Source organism: Eriocheir sinensis, chromosome 60 (assembly GCF_024679095.1).
Source record: "Eriocheir sinensis breed Jianghai 21 chromosome 60, ASM2467909v1, whole genome shotgun sequence".
NCBI classification, from domain to species: Eukaryota; Metazoa; Arthropoda; class Malacostraca; order Decapoda; family Varunidae; genus Eriocheir; species Eriocheir sinensis.
Window position 1 is genome coordinate 2243147 of NC_066568.1, and position 25660 is coordinate 2268806.

At 40.4% G+C, this 25660-nt stretch overlaps 1 protein-coding gene across 4 annotated transcripts in view; it reads right to left on the reverse strand.

Moving 5' to 3' along the window:
* The window catches only part of LOC126985707 (uncharacterized), a 60006-nt gene that overhangs the window by 31744 nt on the left and 2602 nt on the right, over positions 1–25660 (reverse strand). For all 4 annotated transcript variants that reach the window (XM_050840878.1, XM_050840875.1, XM_050840877.1 and 1 more), the window contains 23 exons: positions 24994–25111; positions 23251–23395; positions 22630–22797; positions 21442–21554; positions 20520–20630; positions 19952–20077; positions 18201–18386; positions 17703–17850; positions 17375–17463; positions 16147–16393; positions 14910–15092; positions 14406–14537; positions 13288–13472; positions 12276–12453; positions 8781–8938; positions 7802–7915; positions 7136–7364; positions 5703–5834; positions 3813–3992; positions 2953–3165; positions 2174–2271; positions 1678–1864; positions 290–456 (listed from right to left, as the gene is read on the reverse strand). In XM_050840878.1, the coding sequence (XP_050696835.1) occupies positions 290–456; positions 1678–1864; positions 2174–2271; positions 2953–3165; positions 3813–3992; positions 5703–5834; positions 7136–7364; positions 7802–7915; positions 8781–8938; positions 12276–12453; positions 13288–13472; positions 14406–14537; positions 14910–15092; positions 16147–16393; positions 17375–17463; positions 17703–17850; positions 18201–18386; positions 19952–20077; positions 20520–20630; positions 21442–21554; positions 22630–22797; positions 23251–23395; positions 24994–25111 (3607 nt within the window). The remainder of the gene's footprint in view (positions 1–289; positions 457–1677; positions 1865–2173; positions 2272–2952; positions 3166–3812; positions 3993–5702; positions 5835–7135; positions 7365–7801; positions 7916–8780; positions 8939–12275; positions 12454–13287; positions 13473–14405; positions 14538–14909; positions 15093–16146; positions 16394–17374; positions 17464–17702; positions 17851–18200; positions 18387–19951; positions 20078–20519; positions 20631–21441; positions 21555–22629; positions 22798–23250; positions 23396–24993; positions 25112–25660) is intronic.

The following is a 25660-nucleotide window of genomic DNA, read 5'->3' on the forward strand; positions in this document are numbered from 1 at the left end:
TTATGTGCTCCATTTAATTCTGCATGTTTTCATATATAATTTATAATGATTATGTTGAGTTTATGGATGAAAACTTATAGAAAGAAGTCGATTAGTGATTCTGCATATTGCTGAATACAATCAACAATTTAATGAAAATGTCAGAAAGGAGACCAAACCACCAAGGAAAACATCAATCACTTCCTCCCAGAAACATTTTAATTCCTCCTAGACATCAATGCCAAAATATCAATGACCACAAAATCAAAAGAACCAATTGTTGAGGAACCAATGATGATGGAATGCTCACCCTGACGTCCACACTGAAGCTCCCGCCGGCCACCAGGGAGGAGATGAAGGCCACGGCGGAGATGGTGGTGGGCACGTCGGTGAACCAGAAGGTGCTGGTGATGGCGGACACGAGCTCCCCGTTGAAGGTCTGAACCACCGTCACGTTCTTCTCAAACCTCGCATCTCCTGGAAAAAAATAGTTGTCACTCGTAAATAACAAAATAATAAAAGCTACACAAAAAATCCCTCATCTTGCTACTAAATGAGAAAAATCACTTATCTTGCTACTAAATATGAAGGGCATCACTCGTCTTGCTTCTGAATATAAAAATCAATGAAAAGTCTTACTTGTATCAATAAAAAATCACTAAAAATAAAAATTGCTGCTCGTAAGAAAATAAAATCACTATTCTTGCATAAATAAAAAAAACCTAATACAAAAAAAACGTACATATAAAAATCGTATCATTCTTCCAATAAAATAAAAAGCACATTCTTCCAATAAAATAAAAAGCACATTCTTCCAGTAAAATAAAAAGCACATTCTTCCAATAAAATAAAAAGCAAATTCTTCCAGTAAAATAAAAAGCAAATTCTTCCAATAAAATAAAAAGCAAATTCTTCCAGTAAAATAAAAAGCAAATTCTTCCAATAAAATAAAAAGCACATTCTTCCAGTAAAATAAAAAGCACATTCTTCCAATAAAATAAAAAGCACATTCTTCTAATAAAATCAAACTCAAAATGTTCTTCTAATAAAATCAAACTCAAAATGTTCTTCTAATAAAATCAAACTCAAAATGTTCTTCTAATAAAATCAAACTCAAAATGTTCTTCTAATAAAATAAAAATCAAATTCTTCTAATAAAATAAAAATCAAATTCTTCTAATAAAATAAAAATCAAATTCTTCTAATAAAATAAAAATCAAATTCTTCTAATAAAATAAAAATCAAATTCTTCTAATAAAATAAAAAGCAAATTCTTCCAATAAAATAAAAAGCAAATTCTTCCAATAAAATAAAAAGCAAATTCTTCCAATAAAATAAAAAGCAAATTCTTCCAATAAAATAAAAAGCAAATTCTTCCAATAAAATAAAAAGCAAATTCTTCCAATAAAATAAAAAGCAAATTCTTCCAATAAAATAAAAAGCAAATTCTTCCAATAAAATAAAAAGCAAATTCTTCCAATAAAATAAAAAGCAAATTCTTCCAATAAAATAAAAAGCAAATTCTTCCAATAAAATAAAAAGCAAATTCTTCCAATAAAATAAAAAGCAAATTCTTCCAATAAAATAAAAAGCAAATTCTTCCAATAAAATAAAAAGCAAATTCTTCCAATAAAATAAAAAGCAAATTCTTCTAATAAAATCAAAATCAAATTCTTCTATCAAAAAACAACTTCTCACCCTTAATGATCCACTTCCTGATGCGGGTGGCGGCGGAGGGCACTGTCATGATGGCGGTGCAGAATTCCTCAATGTCGATGGCCAGCGGTCGCGTGTCATCGGGGCCAGAGGTGACTATGATGTGCTGTGCGATGGAGAATTGACCTCTGTAGTGGACGCCCGCCTGGAACACTTTTCTGCCGGTGATCTGAAAGGGAGAAAAAACAAGTACTGCAGTCTTAACTACGATTCTTTAATATTTCACTCTATCTTAACCCATCTTATAACAATGGAAAATTACCGTTATGAATTGCAACTTATTTCTTGACTAAATTTTGGATCATCCTTAACCCAGTAGCAGACGGGCCAAATTTGTGGCTTTACCGTGTAGCAGCGACGGGCCAAATTTGTGCCATGATATACCTGGTACCCATTCATTGCTGGGTGGACAGGGGCATAGCGCATTTGAAATTAGAAGACCAGGGGTGTACAAGGTAAATACTGTTCATGTGCTCACCGTGACAGAGGAAGATGACAAGGTGATTGCTTCCTGGCTCAGTTTGATGCCCTGTACAGTGCCGTTCACAAACACCTCACCATTGGCCACCAGCTGATCTAGAATGAGACATCAACTTGACAATTTTCTCAGCAGTAACTCCTTCAAACTGCTATTACTGCAAGACTTTAACCTATCTACATGTACTAAGAAAATTACAGGCAAGTATTCAAACATTCATGAAATTTCTAATGCTACTCAGCTGATCTAGAATGAGACATCAACTAGACAGAATTTTCTCAGCAGTAACTCTTTCAAACTGCTATTACTGCAAGACTTTAACCTATCTATATGTACTAAGAAAACTACAGGCAGGAATTCAAACTTTCTTCATGAAATTTCAACTTGACAGAATTTTCTCGACAGCAACTCCTCCAAACTGCAAGACTTTAACCTATCTATATGTACTAAGAAAACTACAGGCAAGTATTCAAACTTTCATGAAATTTCTAATAGAAATACTGGTATCCCAAGAACCTTCAATCAATGCTTTCTACACTAAATTTCATATCATTTATCCCTTACCATTCTCCTCATAACAAGTCCCTTCCTTCCCTAATCTTCATCTCTTAACTTATCCATAACACCAAGAAATTACCAATGGCACTACAGACATCCCAACAACCCATCGATCAATGCTTTCAATCTACACTAAAAACGCCAACTTATCCCTAACACCCAAGAAGTTATTAATGGCGCTCGACTAACATCCCGCCAACGGCCAACCCCTCGACACCTACTGAAAGCCACACTGTGCAGCGCTGTGGTCTCATCAATCTTCGCCGTGTTCTTGACGAGCCGCTCAAAGTCCACGCCCTGCAGCATACGCCCCGTGAAGACCAGCTCCTGCACATCAAGGTTCTGGATGATGTTCGAGCCTGTCAGGACCTGGTCACCCGTCGCCAGGAGCCACCCGGATTTGTACTCGTCGGCTGATACCCCGTCGAAGCTGCCTAGAGGTGGGTTACAATTTATTAGATTATTTGGTAAACTATTGTATTTGGAAGATACATTTGTTGTTAAGACTTTTTCAAGGGGGGTGATTTTGTATTTGAAGAGAGATTTGTAGTTAGATTTTCGGTCAGTAACTTGAGTATGTATTATGAAGTTTGTTATTTAAAAGTGTAACAATTAGATTTTGAGGGAAACTAATTTACCAAGAGATTAATTTCATGTTCATAGGCTTTCCTGCACAAGAATAACCCTAAAGCCCTTAATTTAAAGACCGATTATGCATTTTCTCATCCCCAAAGCCATTAATTTAAAGAAGAATTATGCATTTTCTCATATTTTCACTTCCGAGACACTATGTTCAAAGGGCTTTCCTGAACACGAATAAACCTAAAGCCCTTAATTTAAAGACAGATTCTGCATTTTTCTCATTTTCACACTTCCGAGACAAATTTTTATGTTCATAGACCCTAAAACCCAAAACAAAGACTCAGATTCTGTATTTTCTCATGTTTTAACACTTGACACTACTTTTTTAATTTTATGTTCATAGGCCCTAAAATCCCCTAACTTAAAAGACTAAGATTATGCATCCTCTCAGATTTCCACACTTCCGAGACACCTCAAACACAACCACCCATCACAGTACCTCCAAAGCTCAGGTCCTGGATGGTGACAGGCCCCGTGAACACCAGCGAGCCAGCCAGACGTTCGGAGGCTGAGTCCTTGTAAACAACTGTCCTCTCGAAGGCGCCCAGACCTGTCCCAGTGACCGAGGAAGCCACCACCACGGCCAGGGACCTCCCCACCAGGTGCTGTGTTGACGTTCCTGTGGTGGGGTTGAGGGGGAAGGATACCGTCACCTTCGTAAACAAACTGCCCGTCGTTATTTTCTACTTTACAGGAAATTAGAAAAGAACGGTCATTAGCTTTTTGACTTAAGATTTAGGCAGAAATGAAAAGGTCAATTCTAGAACACTCAAACCCTGAATGGCAAAGGCAAATACAGTCATCCCTCAAATAGTACGGTTTCCAATAGTTTAGTTTTGGCTTTGTGGATTTTCCAAGATAATTTTTTAGGATTTTTAAATTTCCTAACGAGCGGGAAATTTAAAAGTCCTAAAATATCTTCTATGACAATCCGTATAAAACCGAAATCGAACTATTGGAAGCCGTACTATTTGAGTGCCGACCGTGTACAAAAATGGGCGTCACATGATGAAAAATTGACGTACACAAAAACCTGGAAATCACCGAAAAATGACTTGGGCGATTATTTTACGAGGGTGATGATATGTTAGTCCTATCATTTTTATTGTGTTGTAAGTCATGTTTTCACGGATTGTCTTGAGGGGCAATTATTTTACGAGGGTGACGATATGTTAGTCCTATCATTTTTATTGTGTTGTAAGTCATGTTTTCACGGATTGTCTTACGAGGCTTGATGGTCGAGGATACTCTGAAGGGGGAGGATATGTTAAGAGTCCTATCTGTTAGCATAATATGAACCACTGTAAAGCATTGAGATCTCTATCCATTATCCAAAGCAAAGGAACAAGAACCCCGAACACCAAGGGTCGTATTTTAACCCAGTAGCTGCGGGGATCGTTTTTCTTAATGGTCCCTCTTAGCAAGAAAAATGAGAAAAAAATAATTACTCGCACAAACCATTTCATAATATATATCAAAGCATTTGTGATCAATTTATGTATCTATTTTTTTGGGGTTTAAATCATGGCACAAATCTGGCCCGTCGCTGCTACACGGTAAAGCCACAAATTTGGCCCGTCGCTGCTACCAGGTTAAAACATTTAGTCACCCAAGTTTACATTATTTGACAAGGCTTTCATAGGAGTTGTGGGCATTTCCAGTAGTAGTTTTATGAGCCTGGTGGTAGTTTGACCCTTCCTCAGCAGCAGAGTCTAAAGAAACACTCATTAGAACCCAACTGATCCCTCCTTTGACAGTTTAGAAATACCTAATTGTGTGGGCATTTCCAGTAGTAGTTTTATGAGCCTGGTGGTAGTTTGACCCTTCTTCTGTACCGTGAACCTAAAGAAGCCCTCATTAGAACCCAACTGATCCCTTCTTTGACAGTGTAGAAATAGTTGGTGTGGGTGCATTTCCAGTAGTAGTTTTATGAGCCTGGTGATAGTTTGACCCTTTTTCTGTACCGTGAACCTAAAGAAGCCCTCATTAGAACCCAACTGACCCCTTCTTTGACAGTGTAGAAATAGTTGAAGTGTGGGCATTTCCAGTAGTAGTTTTATGAGCCTGGTATAGTAGTTTGACCCTTCTTCTGTACAGTGAACCTAAAGAAGCCCTCATTAGAACCCGACTGACCTCATCTTTGACAGTGTAGAAATAGTTGGTGTGGGTGCATTTCCAGTAGTAGTTTTATGAGCCTGGTAGTAGTGTGACCCTTCTGTACCGTGAACCTAAAGAAGCCCTCATTAGAACCCGACTGACCTCATCTTTGACAGTGTAGAAATATCCGAGGAGAAGCGAAAGTCTTATAATACCACCCCAAGTCTCTCACCAGTCTTCCGAAGAGAGTTCCCGAAGAAGAGGTCCTCCAGCACCACGCCGTCCACTTGGCCGCCCTGAGCCACCGCCACGTGCCCCACCGACACGCTGGACTCCACACGCACGGAGGTGAAGGTCTTGGTGCCTGGAGGGAAAAAAATTTGGAGGTTGTCATGGTATAAAGAAACCAAGTAATACCAACAACAACAGTGAAGTACAGCAAACCCTCACTTTAACCCAGTAGCAGCGGGGATCATGTTTCTTAATGGTCCCTCCAAGCGAGAAAAATGAGAAACAATCACCCTTCACACAAACCATTTCATAATATATATCAAAGCATTTGTGATCAGATTATGTATCATCTATTTTGGGGGTTTATATCATGGTGCAAATTTGGCCTGTCACTGCTACACGGTAAAGCCACAAATTTGGCCCGTCGCTGCTACACGATAAAGCCACAAATTTGGCCCGTCGCTGCTACACGGTAAAGCCACAAATTTGGCCCGTCGCTGCTACCAGGTTAACAAACAAATTAGGTGGGAGGGGCGACTCCATATCCAAAAATCCATTCTATTCGAGGGATATTAAATCTATACTTGCACACCCAAACATACTTAACCCCTAAAGGGCCGGCCTGGGTGGTCATCTACAACATCCACAGGACCGGCACCTCAGCACCAAACACCGAAAATAGCCTATATTCACACACTTGATTCTGCTGAACTACAATGCAATAACAAATTACTTTGTAGTCATAGTCATCATCAACTCTTCTTCTTTTTAATTATTGCATGAAAACGTTTCTATGTGCTGTGGTTTTGGAGAAATATCGAGTTGAAGAGGAGAGACTTTTGGAGTTAGCGAGGCTCTTGCCCGCTCTGTTTCGTTTAAACTTGTGTGGCCTTGACTAGTAAAGCGTAATGAAACGTATGCCCCCATGCTCTAATTCTTATATATAGTCAATACTCTAAGCTTTCTCTATGTAACACAGTCTTGTGATGTGTGGTTTGGGAGTCATTGTAGCATACTCTTCTCATTCTCGTGTTGCTCTACTGGGCTCGGCAGGGTCTGGCAGGAAATCGGACGCGTCAGAATCCGTGTCAGTACGCCTGTCCATCGTGAGAGCGGGCAAGATTCTGAAGCAGTAGCCTAAACATATCTCTGGCAGTGTTGCCAACGAATGGTCATCGAAAATTACCGAAAAGTAAATAAATTTAGCGCGAAAAAAGCAAAGCGGCTATAACCGCCCCCGGCCCTTCCGTGGAAAAGCGGCTATAGCCGCCTCCGGCCCTTTAGGGGTTAAAGGGCAAAAAAAGGTCACTGAAGCCTAAAGTAGTTATATCGAGGTCAATAAGAGCGAGGGACTACTGTATTACCAACCAAGAGAAACTGCAGTATTACCAACAAAAAAAATCGCAGTATTACCAAGTGCCACCAGAGACTCACCCGTTATCACCGCATCCGTATCCGCTAGCACGATATCCTCCAGGTCGATGCCATCCACCACCACGCCTCCGCTCAGCAGCTGCAGACCGCCAACAAAGGAGGGGCTGTGGAGGGTGATGTCCTGCGTGATGGTGAGGCTGCCGGAGTCCTTCAGCGCCAGGACGAGGGTCAGCTCCTGCAGGTTGATTCCGTTGACGGTTGTGGCCACCAGGACGTTGCCTTCAACCACCTGAAATAAATAAAATAAATGATAAATAAATGAATAATATGGTAAACAGGTCATAAGAATAATATAATACAGATAAGCATACATATATAATAGGTATGAAAATATATTGGTACGAAATGATAAAATAGAATAGATAATTGCCTTGTACCACTGAGAGAAAGAGAAAGAGGGAAGAGGAGAAAGATTAAAAAAATTATTGGTATGAAATATGATAAACAATATAATGGATAGTTGCCTTCCCCCATGAGAAAGAAAGAGGGAAGAGTTGAAAGAATGAAGCATCTGTATATCTATCCAACCCCCGAGACTCCTACTGTTGGTATAATAAGTCCCTTCCCGAGGAGGTTTTGGGAGGCTTTCCATATCATGTGGGTCAACTACACAACAATGAACAAGTGCACTCTACCCTCAAGCTAGCCACCCATTGCCACACTCACCACGTCGGAGGTGAAGGAAACGCTGCGGGTGAAGATGTGGGTGCCGGCGAGGAGGGCGAAAAGTTCCACTCTCTTCTCGTTGAGGTGCGTTGTGATGCGTGTGTCGCCGAGGATCTGGGAAAGGAAGTTTGAGAGTGAGAAAGAATAGATTTGGAGAGAGTAAAAAAGAATAGATTTAGATAGAGCTGCAAAGAATAGATCTGGAATAGACCTCAAAAGAATAGATTTGGATAGAGTTACAAAGAATAGATCTGGAATAGACCTCAAAAGAATAGATTTGGATAGAGTTACAAAGAATAGATCTGGAATAGACTTCAAAAGAATAGATCTGGATAGTTCAAAAGAATAGATTTGGATAGAGTTACAAAGAATAGATCTGGAATAGACTTCAAAAGAATAGATCTGGAATAGACTTCAAAAGAATAGATCTGGAATAGACTTCAAAAGAATAGATCTGGAATAGACTTCAAAAGAATAGATCTGGAATAGACTTCAAAAGAATAGATCTGGAATAGACTTCAAAAGAATAGATCTGGAATAGACTTCAAAAGAATAGATCTGGAATAGACTTCAAAAGAATAGATCTGGAATAGACTTCAAAAGAATAGATCTGGAATAGACTTCAAAAGAATAGATTTGGATAGTTCAAAAGAATAGATTTGGATAGTTCAAAAGAATAGATTTGGATAGAGTTACAAAGAATAGATCTGGAATAGACTTCAAAAGAATAGATCTGGAATAGACTTCAAAAGAATAGATTTGGATAGTTCAAAAGAATAGATTTGGATAGTTCAAAAGAATAGATTTGGATAGAGTTACAAAGAATAGATCTGGAATAGACCTCAAAAGAATAGAACAGTACATGACCCCTGGAGGAGGATAGCTTGATCAGAAGATAGAATTAGATAGAACAGCAAGGTGACATATCCTGGGAAAACCAAAATAGCGAAACCATTCAACTGTCCTTTGCCAAACCCACCTTAACGGGCCCCTCGAAGATAAAGGTGGATGAGATGGATGTGGTTTGCAGGGGCAGGGCGTTGAGGAGGATGTGGGTGATGTTAGCGCCACCCAGCACCACATCAGTCACCCGCACCTGTCCCTCGAATGTCACCTCCCCTATGATCACCTGTCCAGCTGAGGAACACAAGAACGATCAGACTAGAATATTGAAAGTTTGAAAGTTTTGTTTAGTCGGCGCAACATCTGTGGTCATATGCCGGAGACAGACAGAAGGGGAAGGAATTATAGGAGAAGGGAACAGACCCCAGGAGACGGGACACAACCCCCGATTAATACCTGGTACCCATTCACTGCTGGGTTGACAGGGGCGCGAGAATGTTGAAGTCCAGTTTTATAAGCATGGGGCAAGGTAGAGCGAATTGGAACTTTACCATGCGTGTCATTTCAAAACCAGCAAACCTAAGAAATTTAATATAATGCAAAAAAACTGCTATGCTTTGTAAGGTCTTCACCCGGTAGCAGCGCGGATCGTGTTTCTTAGCACGTTAAGCGCCATTAGCCAGTCCTGGAACTCCACCGTGGCGCCATGATGTTTACCACGCTGTAACGGTCAGTGCTGTGGCAGCAGCGGAGCGAAAAGGTGGGTATGCATTTTGCTCCTCAAATAGAATCTCTTAGACCCGTTAAAATCCTTGTTACACGGGTGGTACATATGGCGATACATTAGTCTGAGTACTTCAGCAGCGCCATATGAGCCACCAGTGGTCATAATATTCTATGGTGCACCCGTGGCTCAAATGGCGATACGAATACTATTCATGTTGAATATTTTAGTAACTACGCTAAAAGAGGTTCGATGCAATAAATTTTAAGTTTCATGCTTCACAAAACAACACATGTATATCTTATTACAGATACCCTTCAATGGAGCCTCATCAGTTTTATGGACATCACAAGATGTCGTCATCTTCCGATGACAGTGACGGGGAAAAAAGTTATGAACCGTCACCAGAGGAAATGGCTTCAAGTGATGAATCTGATGCAAGCAGCATATGTGACCCAGATGATGATACAGCAAGTGTATCATCAAGTGATGGAACCGTGAATGAACAGCCTGCCGCTTCTAATCACACTGCATGGCAAAACATCACTGCAGGCACACGAGAATTTGTATGTACAGCAAGCGAGCAGATACATTACAATTTACCATCATCATCTGACAGAGATATTCAACCCATTGATGTTTACAAGCTTTTTTGCACTGATGAGGTTATTGATTTGATAGTTATGGAAACTAATAGGTACTTTGAACAAACTGCAGCTGAAAAGCCTATTACACGGCTCTCTAAAATGAATGCATGGAAACCAGTAACCTCCAAGGATATTCAACAGTTTCTTGGAATTCTTATCATGATGGGCTTAAACAGGCAACCAACATTTGATTGTTACTGGGCTAAAAGTAAAATGTATGGAGTAGAGCTGGTGAAGAATGTTATGCCAAGAAACAAATTTGAGCTGATCCTACGCTTTCTCCATTTTGCTGACAACAGCCAAGATGAAAGTGACAGATTGTACAAAGTAAGGTCACTCATCAGACTTCTCTCTGAAAGCTTCGAAAAAGTTACACCTGGTGAAAAGGTTGTCATAGATGAAAGCCTAGTTATGTTTCGTGGCAGAACAATATTACGACAATACATCCCCAACAAAAAACACAAGTATGGCTTCAAAATATATAAACTATGCTCAGTTGATGGATACACTTGGAAATTCAAGATATACAAAGGAAAGGGAGACACTTCTCAAGATTTAAAACATTCAGAATATGTTGCAATGTCACTAATGGAAGGCCTGTTGAGAGAAGGTAGGACTCTGTATATTGACAACTTTTACTCTTCTGTAGCCCTGGCTAGAGTCCTCCTAGAAAAATCAACATATGTGTGTGGAACCTTACGGAGTAACAGGAAAGAATCCTAAAATAAAATCGTACCAGACAAGAAACTGAAAAAAGGTGAAGTTGAAGGAAAAGAAAACTCAGAAGGCATAAAAGTTCTAAAATGGAAAGATAAGCGCAATGTTCTGATGCTAACAACTGTTCCAGAACATACTGCTGAAAAAGTGACAACTGTCTTGAGAAGAGGCACAGAGGCTCAGAAACCACAATCTGTCTTGGATTACAATGCTGCCAAAAAGGGAGTAGATTACTCTGACCAGATGTCATCCTATTATTCACCCCTGCGCAAAATTCGCAAGTGGTATAAAAAATTAGCATTTGAGCTCATTTTGGGAACAGCAGTAGTCAATTCCTTCCTGATTTTCAATAAGTATCATGCAAAGAAAACCTAGTCAATGAAGGAATTCCGGGAGTCTTTAGTTCTTTCTCTTACCACAGGAATTCCAACAGAGAAAATAAGCATTGGAAGAGAGTCTCTCTCTCTGGGAGGTAAAAGATCATCTCATTTCCTTGTTGAATTGCAGGGTCAATGCAGAACAGCAAGAAAAAGGTGCAGAGGGTGTTATCAGACCCTTAGTCTAAATGAAGGAAGTGTAACTGCAGCTGCAAAAGCTAGGAGAGTAAAAACTGTATGTAATCAATGTGATGGCAGTCCACATCTGTGTATCCCATGCTTTGAAAGAATTCACTCTGAATGAAGAAAGTGTTTGTAGGGATATAAAGTGTTTTGTACTTTGATGAGTGAACAATACTGTTTGATACTTTTTAATCTGCTATTTTTTTACTGCAGAATGTAAGGAAATGTAAATGAAATTCAAAGAACACTGTGTTTATAAGGAAAAGAAGTTTTTTTTATTTTAGGGTAAAAATGTTAAATTTTCCTATGCATTAACATCTTTCAATGCTATAGTTTTGAAGAAATAAATAAATAAACTATCACTTAGAATATTTGTGTTTGCATTTTGCCTACTATTTTGTTAGAAATATTGGTTGAAAAGGAAGAGAAAAAAAACTCATTAATGTACCACCGGTGGTACATGTGGCGACTATTGAAAGTATGAAATGTACCATCGGTGGTACATATGGCGCTTAACGTGTTAATGGTCCAAAAGAGAAAAAATCACCCCTCACACAAACCATTTCATAACATATACAAACGCATTTGTGATCAGATTATATATCATCTATTTTGGTTTTTTTTTATATATCATCTATTTTGGGGGGATTTTATATATCATCTATTTTGGGGGGTTTATATCATGGCACAAATTTGGCCCGTCGCTGCTACACGGTAAAGCCACAAATTTGGCCCGTCGCTGCTACACTGTAAAGCCACAAATTTGGCCCGTCGCTGCTACACGGTAAAGCCACAAATTTGGCCCGTCGCTGCTACACGGTAAAGCCACAAATTTGGCCCGTCGCTGCTACACGGTAAAGCCACAAATTTGGCCCGTCGCTGCTACACTGTAAAGCCACAAATTTGGCCCGTCGCTGCTACACTGTAAAGCCACAAATATAGCCCGTCGCTGCTACCTGGTTAAATATACAAAGCGAACGTACCCTCAAATCCCTGCTGCAGATCCTCCAAGACTGTGTTCTCAAGGTCCTGCAGCCTGTACCCAGAGACAGTGAGGCTGACGGTGGAGTGGCCGAGTAGAACCATGTCTGTGAACACCTTCCTGCCGGACACCTGCTGGTCGCCGCGCAGCAGTAACAAGTCCAGCTGACCGTTCAGGACCTGGAGGAGTTTGGGGGTTAGGAAATGCCACCGATCAACATGGGAATAGCGGTTTTTGTTTTTATTTATTTTTCGCCCTTGAACTGCCTTTACGCATCTCCAAACCACAGAAAGGAGAAATTTAATGAATATAAAAGTCCTCCTAGCTCAACCTAGTTCTAGATAACTCACAATAAAAAAACTAAAATCATACAAAATTTAATGAATATAAAAGTCTTCCTAGCTCAACCCACTTCTAGATAACTCACAATAAAAAAACTAAAATTATACGCGAGTTTTAACATCTTCAAAACCACAAACCCAATAAATTAAGCACAAAAATAAACTTCCTAAACCTTAACCCACTTCCATCAAAAAAACTAAAATTATACATGAGTTTTAACATCTTCAAAACCACAAACCCAATAAATTAAGCACAAAAATAAACTTCCTAAACCTCAACCCACTTCCATATCAATAAACCAAAATATCTAATCCAAAAATGTACCTTCCAACACAGAAAATAAAGTAAAAATGTGTGGTTCAGGTGCCTATGTATATATTTTAACCAATACCGGACACCTGGAGGAGGATAGCTTGATCAGAAGAATGAATTAGAGAGAACAGTAAGGTGACATACCCTGGAAAAATCACTAAAAGCTTTAAAAAAAATCCTGAACTGAAAAAAAGGAAAAAATATTGAAAGAACTACTGATGAATAAAAGAAAGTGGATTCAAGAAAATTGATTGGAATAAAAAGACTGGAAAAATACAGACTAGAGCAAACTAATATATTTTCCAAGACTTAGAAAAAAAAAGGAAATATACTTAAAAAAAAGTAAATAAACAACTTACCTTAACATCGCCAAGTTTATTCAGGACCTGCACAGAGGCGGCACGCACAGAGTGGAAGGTGACTGGCCGTGTGACTGTCTCGTTGCGGCTGCGGAGGTACACGTCCCTGGGCACAGAGAGGCCATTCAGCGTGCCAGTAACTGTCAGCTCCCCGCCCACCGACAGGGCCCCTAGGGTATGCACGCCTGGGGGAAGGGAGTGGCGAGGGAAGGTCAGCAGGGCGTCAAAATACTTATGATCTTATGAATGGATTTGAAATTTTATATGTACTTTCAGGAGGTTGATCTTACGAATGGATTTGAAATTTTATATGTACTTCCAGGAGGTTGATCTTACGAATGGATTTGAAATTTTATATGTACTTTCAGGAGGTTGATCTTACGAACGGATTTGAAATTTTATATGTACTTTCAGGAGGTTGATCTTCTGAGCAGTTTGAAATTTTATATGTACTTTCAGGAGGTTGATCTTACGAATGGATTTGAAATTTTATATGTACTTTCAGGAGGTTGATCTTACGAACGGATTTGAAATTTTATATGTACTTTCAGGAGGTTGATCTTACGAATGGATTTGAAATTTTATATACATACTTTGAAGTTTGGTCATATATGGATTAAAAACTTCATATTTGGTCTTTTATGTATTAGAAATTTTATACATATCTTTTTACATTATGATTTTACTTTTTTATACTTAGTTGTACATTATGATTTTACTTACAAAAAATCATGACAAAGTACAGACATGGATACTTAACCTCAAAGAAAAGTTAAAGAATACAAAACATTTTTACTCTTACAAAAAAAGATGAGAATACTGAAATGGAAACTTAACCTCAGAAAAAGTTAAAAAGAATACAAAACGGGTCGCAGATTACGATTTTACTCTTACAAAAACCATGAAAAAATACCGACATGGATACTTAACCTCAGAGGCTGAATCAGATACTTAAAATAACTAAATGAAAAACAAAATAAATACTATAGCTAAAAGAAACAAAATGAACACAACAGATAAAAAAACTAAAATGGATTCTAAATACGAAAAGCTAAATGGATACTACTACTACCACCACCACCTCCACCTGAATCTCCCCTCCTGTCCCAAGCACTGACCTGTGACGACCTGGGTGCTGTGTGTGGAGTGCAGCAGCGCCCGCATGGCCAGCTCACGGGGGTCCAGGGGTCGGGCTGGACGTGTGGTGTGAATGTTGCGCGCCACCACATCACCGCGCACAATGAGGTGACCTGAATCAAGGCAACGAGATTTGAAATGGATTCTCACTAGTGTTTTTCCACATTCACGGTGCATTCTTCTCCAAATACCACCAGGGTAAGAAGCCACCCATGGAAAGACCCTGAACTCCTAGGAAGACCTTGTTAAATTGTGTGCGAGGAGCAAATGTTTAATACAGCCCTTAAAAACTGGACTTTGCACGGTGTTAGTGAAGTGTTGTCATGCCAAGGTTTACTGTAGTTTCCCTTTCCTATTCTCCAACATATCCTCTGCATGTATAGAAATGCATGAGAAATTGATAAAGACAAGGAAGGTATTCGCCGGCTGCCTGGGATTGAACCCGCGACCAGCGTGACACTACACACCACCACAACCTCTCCCACCTGTAATGGCCGAGTCGGTGTTGTTGAGGACCAGCTGTTGGAGGAAGCTGGAGAAGTCCCGCCCATTGAGGAGCTGCAGGCGGAGGTTCTGGGCGGAGAGGGACGTGAAAGTGAAGTCCGCGGTGATGGTCTGCTCCCGGTCGGCCAGAAGCAGTGTGTGTTCGTCGACCCTGATGTTGTTGACTGTGGGTGGGAAGATGAAGTTGGGTGGGAAGATGAAGTAGAATTATAGTTTACGTAATAGAATATGATGGAAGAGTATATATGTTCGTTTTGGCAAGATGGAAGAGTATATATGTTCGTTTTGGCAACTAGTATTTATTAACTCTGATCTTGTTGACTGTGAAAGATGAAGTAGAATTAAGATAGTTTACGTAATAGAATATGATGGAAGAGTATATATGTTCGTTTTGGCAACTAGTATTTATTAACTCGGATCTTGTTGACTGTGGGAGATGATGAAGTAGAATTAGATAGTTTACGTAATAGAATATGATGGAAGAGTATATATGTTCGTTTTGGCAACCAGTATTTATTAACTCTGATCTTGTTGACTGTGGGAGATGATGAAGTAGAATTAGATAGTTTACGTAATAGAATATGATGGAAGAGTATATATGTTCGTTTTGGCAACTAGTATTTATTAACTCTTATCTTGTTGACTGTGGGAGAAGATGAAGTAGAAGTAGATAGTGTTATAGGATAAGATTGAGTAGTATATACATGTTCATCTTAATAACTCTAGTCAAAAAGTGTTCCTCGCATTAGTAAATAAAACGGGAGACAATTTTAACATCTTCGAAACCACAAACCCAGTGAATTCAGTACAAAAATAAACTTCACAAACATAATAAAGGAATAAAAATAAAAGAATAGGAATACAAGAAAATAAAGGAGAATAAATAAATGAAAGAAAACTTATCACAGAAAACAAAGGGACTGGAAAACAAACACACATTAGAAGACAAACAAAAAGCAAAAGAAAACTAAAACAAAGTAACAGAAAACAAATGAAAATGAAGGGATACTAAAATAAAGGAATAGAAAAATAAAGGAGTTTTTCCCGGCATTTTTAACTTTAATTCTGGTTTCTAATCTCTCGTTGTTTTGACTCCTTTACTTTGCTACTTAAATATTGCAAAGGAAGAGGAAAATAAGACAGCCAAAAAGATAGAATAATAGACAGGAATACAAGAAACGCTACATAGGTAAAAAAAGTTACAATCCCTAGACTCACTTGTGCCGGAGACGAACAAGTTGTTGACCCTGATGACCCCAAACTCCTTATGCCCCGAGATAGCATGGTCGCCGGTGAGGGTCAGGAGGTCGGAGGTGTGGGTGCGGGGCAGGTTGGGGCCGCTGAGGAAGGTCACGCTGGCGGACACACCAGCGCCGAGGTCAGCATGGGCCAGGCTAAGGTTTTGGAGCTGGAGGTCACGGTGCAGCCAGAGGAGGCCGTCGAGGGAGACACTCTGCCCGTTGATCTAGAAAATGTTATAAAAAATGGAGTATTATGGAGAAGCCTAATTAAACTATATATATCACTGGGCTTAAAACTACCCATGGAAATACCCACAAAATGAAGGAGTATTATGGAGAAGCCTAATTAAACTATATATATCACTGGGCTTAAAACTACCCATGGAAATACCCACAAAATGAAGGAGTATTATGGAGAAGCCTAATTAAACTATATATATCATTGGGCTTAAAACTACCCATGGAAATACCCACAAAATGAAGGAGTATTATGGAGAAGCCTAATTAAACTATATATATCATTGGGCTTAAAACTACCCATGGAAATACCCACAAAATGAAGGAGTATTATGGAGAAGCCTAATTAAACTATATATATCACTGGGCTTAAAACTACCCATGGAAATACCCACAAAATGAAGGAGTATTATGGAGAAGCCTAATTAAACTATATATATCACTGGGCTTAAAACTACCCATGGAAATACCCACAAAATGAAGGAGTATTATGGAGAAGCCTAATTAAACTATATATATCATTGGGCTTAAAACTACCCATGGAAATACCCACAAAGTCTTGAAATTACCCATGGAAATACCTACCTTCGTTTGACAATGCTTAAAAAACTACCCATGGAAATACCCACAAAGTCTTGAAATTACCCATGGAAATACCTACCTTCATTTGACAATGCTTAAAAAACTACCCATGGAAATACCCCCAGTCTTGAAACTACCCATGGAAATACCTACCTTCACTTGACAATGCTTAAAAAACTACCCATGGAAATACCCACAAAGTCTTGAAATTACCCATGGAAATACCTACCTTCGTTTGACAATGCTTAAAAAACTACCCATGGAAATACCCACAAAGTCTTGAAATTACCCATGGAAATACCTACCTTCGCTTGACAATGCTTAACTCTTTACCTTTAGTCACCAAGTTCAACCTACACATCACTTCACAATGCATAACTCTTTACCTGGTTAGTCACCAAGTTGTGGATCAGACAAGAGCTGCCTCCACTTCCTCCGCCACACTGGAACTTCAGACTCTCAAAACGGAAGCCATCTGGAAGGTTAGTAAAGAAAATTTTAACCTCCGCCAAAATACAAACAAATACTCAAGCATTATCCCCATACAGGCTAGATCTGTAATGTCTGTATCCGTGCAAAGAACACTAATCTTACTGTCCCTATTATGTCTTCCACAGCACTGCATTTTAGAACTCGCAAGTATCGTCAGCACTTCAGTATTTCATGACACTGTTCTTACTTCAGTCTTAAACGCTTCTCCCTGTTCTTACTCACCCAGGTTCAGGCCGTCGACCTTAAGCGCGGCGGCCACCACAGTGCGCACCCTCACCACCCTGGAGAAGGCCACCCGAACCTCCTGAATGTTGGTGGAGAGGCGGCTGAAGCTGTGGTCCACTGTGTAGCCTTCCTCCCTCACTGTGATCTGTAGCCAGGGGACAATGGAGTTATTTTGGTATTAACGCCATGCTCTTGATTTTGGTCGTGTTATATATTAAAGGTTCTTCTATTGAGCTGTTTAGTTTCACATAAGCTATTTAATAAAGGCTTTTCTATCGGCTGACTCGTCTATATAGTGACTGTATTGCTCCATTTGGTTTTACGTAACTTTCCGCTATAAGGATTCTTCAAATAAAAAACAAATAGAAAAATCCAGATAAAGACATAGAAAACAAAATTATGTAAAATTAAAAGAAAACCAAAGATAGATAACAAAAAAAGGAATGGAAAATAAACACCACCACCACCACCACCCTCGTCATCACCGCCACCCACCAAGCCGATAGTCGAGAAGGCACTGGATGGGGCGAGGACAAGGCTGCCGGTGATTCTGAGGGGCCGAGGGAAGGTGAAGGGCTGGTCCCGCCTGGGCGCCCGCTGCACACGAGCCAGCACCTCACGTGGGTCCCTGCCCAGACGCCCTCGGTACATGTGGCACCAGCGTAGGTCCTCTGCCTCTTGCTGTATGAGGGAGAGAAGTTTGTGGATTTCTATTTGTGTATCATGAAACATAACCTCCGAAATCCTTGCAACATCAATTAACCGTGTAGCAGCGACGGGCCAAATTTGTGGCTTTACCGTGTAGCAGTGACGGGTCAAATTTGTGGCTTTACCGTGAAGCAGCGATGGGCCAAATTTGTGGCTTTACCGTGTAGCAGTGACTGGTCAAATTTGTGGCTTTACCGTGAAGCAGCGACGGGCCAAATTTGTGGCTTTACCGTGTAGCAGCGACTGGTCAAATTTGTGGCTTTACTGTGTAGCAGCGATGGGCCAAATTTGTGGCTTTACCGTGTAGCAGTGACTGGCCAAATTTGTGGCTTTACCATGTAGCAGCGACGGGCCAAATTTGTGGCTTTACCATGTAGCAGCGACGGGCCAAATTTGTGGCTTTACCATGTAGCAGCGATGGGCCAAATTTGTGGCTTTACCATGTAGCAGCGATGGGCCAAACTTGTGGCTTTACCATGTAGCAGCGATGGGCCAAATTTGTGGCTTTACCATGTAGCAGCGATGGGCCAAATTTGTGGCTTTACCATGTAGCAGCGACGGGCCAAATTTGTGCCACGATATAAACCTCCCCAAAAAGATGATACATAATCTGATCACAAATGCTTTGATATATATTATGAAATGGTTTGTGTGAGGGGCGATTTTTTCTAATTTTTCTCGCTTAGAGGGACCATTAAAAAACATGATCAAAATTATTTTATACACTTAAAGCTCTGAAGAATTTACACAGTACCGAATTTTATTAATCTATCTTTTTACGAACATCAGTCAAATTCTTTTTCCTTATAGAATGGAAAAATATACTTATAAATTTTTCTGTAGACAATGAATCTTAAATCTTCTTACATATACTGCCAAATGGGAAAACCAAGGCAGGTATTACAAGACACATTCACTTAACTATTTATAAAGGTCAAAGAACGGATGAATTGGGTTCTAATGATTTTTTTTAGGGTAAAGCCACTGAGGAAGGATCATACTACCACCAGGGTCATGAAACTACTCCTGGAAATGCCCTAAGCTCATACGAAAGCCTTGTCAAATATGTGAACTTGGGCCTGACCATAAGTATTTTTCAGTATTCTTCCAAAGTCAAGTGCATTATCTAGTTTAACTTTTGCTCATACAGTTACGAGCCTCCAAACTCCAATAACCAGGTCATATAATCATAAACAAGCATTTTTCAGTATTCTTCCAAACTCGAGTGCATTGTCTAGTTTAACTTTTGCTCATACAGTTACGAGCCTCCAAACTCCAATAACCAGGTCATATAATCATAAACAAGTATTTTTCAGTATTCTTCCAAACTCGAGTGCATTATCTAGTTTAACTTTTGCTCAAACAGTTACGAGCCTCCAAACTCCAATAACCAGGTCATATAATCATAACCAACAAGTATTTTTCAGTATTCTTCCAAACTCAAGTGCATTATCTAGTTTAACTTTTGCTCAAACAGTTACGAGCCTCCAAACTCCAATAACCAGGTCATATAATCATAACAGGCTGGACACACTCACCATGGCAGGCTGGAACACCTCAAACTGCAGGTAAAACATCAAGGGTCGGCTGGAGTCCCTGGTGGTAAGGGTCAGCACGCCGCGGTTCTGGCTCGGCAGGAAGCCCATCCACGCACTCTTGATGCCCTGCGGTGGGAAAATGAACCCTTGAAAATAATGCCATGAAAATCGACGCACTGCACGAAATCTACGAAACTGTACTAGAAATGAAAACACTGTAATCTTCCTTAATTTTACTTTAATACTAAATGGTAACTAAATAATTAAAGGGAGCAAAAGGAGTGATTTCAACTGAATGCTAAATAAAAAATAGTTGTAATCTATTGTAACTAAAAGAAAATTAACAGAATAAGACTGAAAACTACAGCACTCAAGCCTAGTCTATAATTGCAAAAAAATTAATTATACTGACAGTTCTGAATTATACTAGACAGAATGAGAAACCAAATTAAGTGAACGGTTGCTCGATTAGAAAGTTCCATCACGGCAATAAAACTTTTCAACAACTCTGGTTTTGAAAGTCTTGAATGAATCTGCAAACATCGGCATGACACCAAATAAGACTCACGGGTTTTCTGATATTGAAGGGCATCTGAATGAATCTCCAGCCATTGTATTGGTAGAAAGACACGCCCACCTGGCTGCTGACCATGGCAAGGAGGAAATCACCCTTGGGACCCTGCCGGAGGAGGAGAAAAGTACTGCCAGGTTAGGGAAATGTAAGGTCAACTTCACACATATGACAGCTATGGTATAACTCTACTTTCATTAACCCGGTAGCAGCGATGGGCCAAATTTGTGGCTCTACCATGTAGCAGCGATGGGCCAAATCAGTGGCTTTACCATGTAGCAGCGATGGGCCAAATTTTCACCACGATATAACCCTCCCAAAATAGATACTGCATAAACTAATCACAATAGCGTTTATATATTAGGAAATGGTTTGTGCGAGTGATGATTTTTCTCATTTTTCTCACTTAGAGGAGCATTTCAGAAACATGATCCCTGCAGCTACTGGGTTACTATCAGATCCAAATATATAAGAATCTAACACAGCATTGAAAAGGTCCTGTAGCTTTAACATTTTACATTTTTTACTAGACTAAGATTTTTGTTTTGTTTTCTACACATGCGAGTGAATATTAAGCAGTGGGGTAGGTATATACAGATTTAGTTGAATAGGTGAATTTGACAATATTAAAAGAAAAATAATAATCCTGACTACTTGAACAAAATTCCCTAATGCAAGTATACAAAAAGACAAATCCAACTACTAATAAAAACCTAAGTAAACATTTGAAGGACAAGAAATTTGGGATCACTTCAAATTCATACCATATTTTCTCTACATAATATAATTCCTCCCATACATACCCATACACACACCCTCACTACCTCTCCCCCTACCCCCATCACCATCTTCATTAATTCACCCCACCCACCACCACACAAATTCAATCCCCCTATCGATCTTTTATCCCTTCACCCACCTGGTATGCCACCCACTGCCTCGCCGCCACGGTCTGCACACACTGGAAGGGGACGAACTTGCCGCGGTGGTATTTGTAGATCATGGAGTCAGTCTGGTAGTTCTTCATGCCCGCTGCCACAAGGGAAAGGGGGTTACGAGGTCATGTGGGTGAAGGTTCGGCATAGATTGAATGAGGATTGAGTGTACGAGAGGAAAGGGAGCGAGTGTTTAAGCTGGAAAAATCTATGTCAACTTCTATTCTCTGTGCGCTCAACCATTCCCCTATTCCTTCCTCTCAGTCTTACCCGAGTCATCATACCTAACATACAATTTAAAACTTTCCGCTGGCTTTTCCTCATGACCTCAGAACATTCAATACAAAATAGACACTACAGTAGATTTTTCACTATTCATATCCTACAATATATCTCAATTATTCATAGTTTAAGTTGCCCTACACTAACACACTAACACTACTCTTTCCCAGTTCACTATTCTTTTAAACTATCTTCATTTTTCATATTGCTTCAAACATCAATATCAGCCTCAGTGAATCTAAGAACATTCCTTTCGTTCCCATCTTCCTCCTTCTGACCCTATTCAGCATTTCTTTCTTCTTATTTCCTCTCAAAGAATCTAAAAAATGTCCTTTCTTGCAGTTTTCTTCTTCCCTCCTCCTTCCTCTTCCCTCCTCCTTTCAATAATCCCTTCTTACTCCCCTTTAAACATTACCCCTCTCTACTCCTCTTCAACCCTTTTTTGGCCCCCTTCAGACAAACAAGCCCCCCTTCTTCAGACAAACAAGCCCCCCTTCTTCAGACAAACAAGCCCCCCTTCTTCAGACAAACAAGCCCCCCTTCTTCAGACAAACAAAGCCCCCCTTCTTCAGACAAACAAAGCCCCCCTTCTTCAGACAAACAAAGCCCCCCTTCTTCAGACAAACAAACATATGCCCCCCCTTCTTCAGACAAACAAACATATGCCCCCCCTTCTTCAGACAAACAAACATATGCCCCCCCTTCTTCAGACAAAAACATATGCCCCCCCTTCTTCAGACAAACAAACATATGCCCCCCCTTCTTCAGACAAACAAAGCCCCCCTTCTTCAGACAAACAAAGCCCCCCTTCTTCAGACAAACAAAGCCCCCCTTCTTCAGACAAACAAAGCCCCCCTTCTTCAGACAAACAAAGCCCCCCTTCAACTCACCAGCATCCACCGTGAACTCATTGGCCACCACCAGGAAGTGTTCTTGTTTCATCTCGCTCTTGAAGGTGAAGGCGGCCCAGCTTCGCGCAGCGCTTGTGCGAATGCGCTGGAAGAGCCTGGTGTTCTCGTGCTCGTAGACGAAGATCTCGCTGTAGGTTTCCGTGTTGCCTGTGAAGAGGGAAGGAGTTAAATAGAAAAATTGTTATATAGGAGTGTGGGAAGAAATGAGAGAGGGAAAAATGGGGAAAGGGCAAAACAGAGTGAGGAGAGAAATGAATAGGAAAAAGACAAAGGAAAAGGTGAAATGAAGGGGGAAAAAAAAAGTCTAAATGAAGTAAAAAAAGGTCAAGTGAAATTGGTGTGGGAAGAAAGAAATCAGGGAAAAAAAGGGAAAATGGGGAAAGACAAGAGTGAGAAGAGAAATGAACAGTGAAAAGACAAAACAAGAGGAAAAGGTGAAATAAATGAAGTAGAAAAGTTACTGAAATGGGAAATTCAAAGATAAAATAAAAAAGTTGAAATTAAAAAGACTAATTAAAAGTGGGAACCAGATGACCCAAGCCACCTACAACACAAACACTGTATTCCATTTCTCCATCCCCAGCACAACACACCACCCACCATTTCTGTCCCTGTAGTTAGCCACGGCGATGAAGCTCTTGGTGCCTATGACGAGACTGGCCAGACCGCGAGCGTGTCCCGTGGCGAAGGACCCTTTCTCCAGGTTGTTGTAGCTGGTGAAGAGCTTGCCCTCCACCATTGCATGCTGGGGAGAGAAAAAGATTGTAAATTGTGTACGAAGAACATTTTATTGACTAATGGTTTCCGGTAATTTAACCTCAGTGCGTACTAGACTAAAGGTACGTATTGGCAGGTAACAAGTCTCTACTCTTTGGTGTGGGGTGTGCGCGCTTAACTCCTTGACGGCGGATTTCCTACCAGAAGACATCACCAAGCTACAGGAATGGAACAAAAAGTGGCTGCTACAACTAAATGAAGAAAAATGTAAAGTCCTGTGCCTTGGGGGGTACATCCAGCACACCAATACCACATGGGAAACACTCCACTATCCACCACAGAGGCAGAGAAAGACCTGGGAAAGTTGGAAAGTTTAGTTTAGTTGGCGCAACACCTGTGGTCATATGCCGGAGAGAGACAGAAGGGGAAGGAATTATAGGAGAAGGGAACAGATCCCAGGAGATGGGACAACCCCCAATTAATACCTGGTACCCATTCACTGCTGGGTGGACAGAGGCGTAGGGTATCTGAAAAGCCGCTCAAATGTTTCCACTCCGCCCGGGAATCGAACCCGGGCTCTCTCGGTCGTGAGCAGTGTGTGCTAACCACTGCACCACGAAGCCCCCTACAGGAATGGAATAAAAAGTGGCTGCTACAAATCAATGAAGAAAAATGTAAAGTCCTGCACCTTGGGAGGGGATATCCAGCACACCAATACCACATGGGAAACACTCCACTATCCACCACAGAGGCAGAGAAAGACCTGGGAGTGTATGTTACCAGGCTACCAGTGAAGGGATATCCAGCACACCAATACAACATGGGAAACACTCCACTATCCACCACAGAGGCAGAGAAAGACCTGGGAGTGTATGTTACCAGGCTACCAGTGAAGGGATATCCAGCACACCAATACAACATGGGAAACACTTCACTATCCACCACAGAGGCAGAGAAAGACATGGGAGTGTATGTTACCAGGCTACCAGTGAAGGGATATCCAGCACACCAATACCACATGGGAAACACTCCACTATCCACCACAGAGGCAGAGAAAGACCTGGGATTGTATGTTACCAGGCTACCAGTGAAGGGATATCCAGCACACCAATACCACATGGGAAACACTCCACTATCCACCACAGAGGCAGAGAAAGACCTGGGAGTGTATGTTACCAGGCTACCAGTGAAGGGATATCCAGCACACCAATACCACATGGGAAACACTCCACTATCCACCACAGAGGCAGAGAAAGACATGGGAGTGTATGTTACCAGGCTACCAGTGAAGGGATATCCAGCACACCAATACCGCATGGGAAACACTCCACTATCCACCACAGAGGCAGAGAAAGACCTGGGAGTGTGTTACCAGGCTACCAGTGAAGGGATATCCAGCACACCAATACAACATGGGAAACACTCCACTATCCACCACAGAGGCAGAGAAAGACCTGGGAGTGTATGTTACCAGGCTACCAGTGAAGGGATATCCAGCACACCAATACCACATGGGAAACACTCCACTATCCACCACAGAGGCAGAGAAAGACCTGGGAATGTGTTACCAGGCTCTTTCCACCAGGGTCTACCTCCACCTCTCTCCAGCAGCTCTCGTCCACCCACCTTGTGTCGGTAGAGGTGGCTGGTGACCATCCCGCCCTGCGTTGTCCCATAACCCCCATAGTGGCTCTTTGGCTCGATGGCGTTTAGGAAGGCGATGAGGATGTGATGCCTGAATTGCCTGAAAGATGAGATGCATAGGTTCAGTTTTCTTTGATGGCACCGAGGGCAAACAATAAAAAAAGTACAAATTTAAAAAAAGTACAATAAAAAAAAAGTACAATAAAAAAAAGTACAATAAAAAAAAGTACAATAAAAAAGTACAATAAAAAAAGTACAATAAAAAAAGTACAATAAAAAAAGTACAATAAAAAAAGTACAATAAAAAAGTACAATAAAAAAGTACAATAAAAAAGTACAAAATAAAAAAAAAGTACAAAATTAAAAAAAAAAGTACAAAATTAAAAAAGTAATCACAAGTTTTCTTTATCACTTGCTTCTAATACTGTAAACTAAGGCTTCAAGAATGCACAAAGTTTATCAATAAGACAATCAATAGTTTTATCATTCGCACTCCTAATACTATAAGGCAACTCCCAATACATATTAAGCTTATAGGGTCATTCTTTATATATACAGTACTTATTTTACGGTTAAGGACGCAGCTCAAGGGTGAAAAAACTAGAAAAAATCCCGCTAATACTGTACTTTTAATACTTTTAATACTTAT